At 47.9% G+C, this 4,614-nt stretch overlaps 1 protein-coding gene across 1 annotated transcript; it reads left to right on the top strand.

Annotated features, from left to right (window-relative positions):
- The first annotated feature begins 2,201 nt into the window (after nt 1-2,201).
- Nucleotides 2,202-4,192, top strand: LOC121396007 (E3 ubiquitin/ISG15 ligase TRIM25-like). The gene has a single exon (XM_041570542.1). It carries the CDS (start codon nt 2,253-2,255, stop codon nt 3,831-3,833), a length of 1,581 nt encoding a protein of 526 aa, XP_041426476.1. The 5' UTR covers nt 2,202-2,252; the 3' UTR covers nt 3,834-4,192.
- Nucleotides 4,193-4,614: the final 422 nt, after the last annotated feature.

Genomic DNA, 4,614 nt, shown 5'->3' with positions numbered 1-4,614 from the left:
AATTCATCTACTTTGCACTAATTAGCCCGTGGGTTGTAGTTTTAAAACATCTTAAAGGGGAAGCTTCCATTTGGCGAAGGCTCTGCCCTGAGTGTAGATTTGCAGTGTAACCCATGCTCATACACTAGCTGGACACCTTTAACTATCTATGTACTGAATAGCCCAAGAAAGCTTTACACTGACATGCAGAGTTGAGTGTTACTGTATCCCTGCCCCATGCCGAGTTAACCAGATTCCTAACTTTAACAACTTTCTCTACTGGCAATCTGCAAACCCCCCCCAATCTGCAAACCCCCAACCTGGAGTCAATTTCTTTACCTAGAGAAGTTAGTTTTATACCAGGCTCTACTGTTTCTTTGGCTATGGGTAATCTAACATCCGCTAGTGATGCCTTCAGGTCAGGAGTGCCTATACTTTACTAATGTGAGGTCTACTTTTAGTGATGTTACACAGGTGACCCTGATCCTGCGGGGCCTGAATCTCCTGGAGTGGCTAAGACTAGGTGAATGGGAGTATGGGCACTGCCAGTAGTGGGTATAGGCTCTCCCCAGCTGCCCTCCTGCTGCGACTTCTGTCCCTGTAACTCCTGTACTGTCCCTGCTGCCTGGGAGGGAGCCCTGGGACTGGTACCTACTTGCGGGGGGACATTGAGTGGGCCCTGTGTGGTGCTGTGGGGCCTGGGCTGTGTGTAGGTGGGGGGAGGTGCCTGGGACTGGGAGAGTGGCATTTACTGTACAATCACCTACTGGGGCTCCTCAAAAACACTGGGAAGGGGAGGGCGTGTGGAGGAAGGGGCTGCGTGACCTTTGAGCCCTTTTGTACCTCTTACCTGACTCTTTTCCTTCTCTGCCCTCATCTTGGATCACACAGACTTTGCTACGATCCTTAGTCCGTGATTGTCGGGGACTAATCGATGTGGCAGGCGAGTAGCGCGGTGCTGGGCTAAACCCCGGAGGTGGTGAAGGGGGCCTGCAAGGATTTGAGGGGTGAATCTCTGGCTGCCCGAGACCAGGGAGGACTGGATAGGGTGAGCAGGCCTGGGTGCAGGGCCGGGAAGATGCTGGAGAAGGTTTCTCCAACTAGCTGCTGCTTCAATCTTCTTTACATTCTGGAACATGAAAAATTAAACGTTATCTTTCGACCCCTGCCCTATCTGCTCCTTTTAACCCCCTATAAGCCCACCCATTCACACCTGCCCCCCAGCTAGGGGAGGGAGGGGGGCTGCCAAGTGAATACTCAGCCCCCCCTCCCCCAGACAGTGAACGGCACCAGGCCCAAGAACTATAGGCCTCATAGGCCTCCTTTCAACTTACTGCAGCCTTTTTTAGCTCGTTTCATTCCTAATGGGCCTGGAACTGGGCAGATCTGTCACTGTGTATGTGCTGTGCCTGCTGGGAAATACACAATTAACTATAAAATCCCCACAATAATTTCCTGTGATAATTTCTTGAATGGGGAGAAATAAATTAAAGGGTTAACAGGAGTCTAAAGCATACCCCCCAACAGCGCCGGATTTCTTTGCCGGCCGCCCCTAGGCCGCGCAGTCCGACCAGGCGGCCGCGCGGTCCTAGCACCCGCCTACACTTCCCCTTCCCAGTGCGCCGGCGAAAAAACGCCGAAACAGCTGGTGTAATTGAATGGGGACGCACACGTCCCCATAATGCGGCTGGGTGGCATGCCGTCCCTATTTTTTGCCGCCCTAGGCCCGGGCCTAACCCTTGCCGCAAATCGGGGCCTGCCCCCCAACTGTCCCATTTTTAGAGGGACAGCTCAACCTGCTGTCCTTCATTTGTACTGTTTTTCTCTGCACTGAACAGCCAGAACAAGAAACAAAGTTTCTAACTTAATTGGCTTTTGGCAGAGAGCCCAGAACAGCCACAGCAGGAGATAGGATACTTTTGTAACAATTTCGGGATTGTTAAAGGGCAATTCACCTTCATTAGCAAAACTGTAATAACTGAAAAAAAACACAGAAATATGTTCAAACTTTCATAACATACCAAATTTTGTAAAATGAACATGGTAATTAGGGGGTGTGGCCACAAAAATAGGTGTGGTCAAAATATTTTGCTGCACTTTGCACACCAACTTATTTGTCCCTCTTTTTATTTCCTAAATGTTGGGAGTTGTGTCTAAAATACAAAGAATACATTTGCCCCACCCTGTGTGAAAGGAGGAAATAAAAGTTGTTTTATGGTTATAGAGAGACAGAGAGGAGCTTTTAGTTTCGTTTCTTGTTCTTAATTTCAGTGATGGCGACTGCTGATCTGAGAGACGAGCTGAGCTGCTCCATCTGTACGAGCATTTATACTGATCCTGTATCCCTGCCGTGTGGCCATAACTTCTGCCGGGGCTGTATTGGGACAACATGGGACATCCAGGAGGAAACTTTCCTAGAAAATCCTTCTTGCCCTGAATGTAGAAAGAGATTTAGTAGGAGACCTGAACTGATAACAGACTGGAAGCTGCGTGACCTGGTGGAGAGATTCCGTCCAACTGAGACAGAGCCGGGGGAGACTGGGATCTTCTGCACCTACTGTGTCCTTTCTCCTGTACCTGCTGCTAAATCCTGTCTCCTGTGTGAGGCTTCTCTGTGTGATACCCACCTGAGGGTCCACAGCAAGTCAGCAGAACATGTACTGACCCAACCCACCGACTCCTTTATGGGGAGAAAATGTTCTGTACATCACAAGGTTCTGGAGTATTACTGCTGTGAGGAGTCTGTCTGTATCTGTGTATATTGCTGGGTGTCTGAGGAGCACAGGGGCCACAGGGTGGAGCTGCTGAGTGAGGCCTCTGAGAAGAAGAAAGAGAAACTGAGGAAAGTTCTGGAGAAACTGAGGCCAGAGAGAGAGGAGACTGAGAGAGGAACCCAGAGACTGCAGGAGCGCAGGAGAGAAGTGGCAGAAAAAGCAGCCGGTGAGACAGAGAGAGTCACTGCCCTGTTTAGAGACATCAGGGAACAGCTGGAAGCCCTAGAGAAGCGACTCCTGAGTGACATCTCCAGACAGAAAGAGGAGATTTCCCTCCAACTCTCTGATCTGATGGAGCAGCTGGAAATAAAGAAGGACGAGCTGTCCAGGAAGATCCTTCACATTGAGGAGCTGTGCAACATGGCAAATCCACTCACTGTCCTACAGGAACGGGAATCACATGGAGCTGCAGATAATGAGGGGGGCAGAGAGAGACATGATATAAAGGTCCCTGCTGTAGGGGATCTGGATGTGGATCTGATCTTAGAGACATTACTCACAGGCTTAGCTGCCATTGTGACTGGGGTAAAGGAATGGAGGATCTATGGGCAGGAGGCTACAGACCTGTTACTGGATATAAACACGGCTGGGAATAATGTATCTGTATCAGGGGACAGGAAATCTGCTTCCTACTCACTCACAGACCAACGTCACCCACAAACCCCAGAGAGATTTCAGGATTATCCTCAGACTTTAAGCAGCAGGAGTTTCCCCTCAGGGCGACATTACTGGGAAGTGGAGGTCAGTGAATCAGGGGACTGGAGAGTAGGGGTGGCCTATCCCAGTATAGAGAGGAGAGGGGATCAGTCCTGTATTGGGGAGAATAACAAGTCCTGGTGTTTATACAGATGGGTTAATAACTATTCATTGAGACATGACAGTAAATTCACACAGTTACCCCGCGTCCCTTCCTGCAGGAGTATCAGGATCTCATTGGACTATGAGGCCGGACGTCTGTCCTTTTATGAGCTGAGTGAGCCAATCAGACACTTACACACCTTCACTGCCACATTCACTGAGCCCCTTCATGCTTTATTCTGTGTAGGGGGGTATAATACCTGTGTGAGAATCATTAGTTAGGGAACTGCCCAGCAGGAAACCCATTGCCAGAGTTGCCCTTAGTCATGTGACACCAGGAAAGGAAGGAAGTGTTGGTGCCTCTCCCCTAGCAATGACTGGGTGAGGGTTTTATCTACGTGGAGCTGATTTATGACCATAGGTGATACATTACACAAGTGCAGTTGCCAGTAGCAACCAATAAGGTCTTTGCTTTCATTTTCCAACTTCTAATACACTATTCAAATCTAACTGCTGACTGGTTTCTACTTGTTTCTGCCCCACTTGAACGTCATTCATTGCTTTTTACATGTAATTCTATTTAAATGGGTGGTTCACCTTTGAGATAACTGATAACTTCCCCTAGCAACCTTGCATTAATTTCAATAAGACACTAGAATATGAATAACCATTTTTCATCGTATATCAATTTATACCAGAAAAATATTTCATTTTACGGATGAAAATCCAACTGATTTGGAAAGCCTTATTGTGGCAGGCGCAGCACTACACAGTGCCTTGTGCGCTGTGGCATTAGAAGAATTATGAAATCTCTGTCCCTTTAGTCTAATCAGACTTTCTTTTACTCTGTAATTCCTCTAGCGCCGTTCCATGGAGGCAGTAGGTTTAAAGAACACACCAATACTTTTAAATAACTTCTTTAACCCTTTAAGTGCCAGCAGAATTTCACATTTTGGTTACGCGAAATGCCAGCCGTTTTTAAGCATTTTGTGCTCTCTCACTTTAGGGGCATTTTCTGAGGGGAAACCTATAGTTTACCTAGGAAAACTATACATTGTTTTTT

The sequence above is a fragment of the Xenopus laevis genome, chromosome 1L (assembly GCF_017654675.1).
Source record: "Xenopus laevis strain J_2021 chromosome 1L, Xenopus_laevis_v10.1, whole genome shotgun sequence".
NCBI lineage: Eukaryota > Metazoa > Chordata > Amphibia > Anura > Pipidae > Xenopus > Xenopus laevis.
This window is presented reverse-complemented; position numbering and strand designations above follow the sequence as displayed.

Bases quoted from the DNA above. Each gene is read 5' to 3' on its own strand.
- LOC121396007 (XM_041570542.1), top strand. From the start codon at position 2,253: ATGGCGACTGCTGATCTGAGAGACGAGCTGAGCTGCTCCATCTGTACG.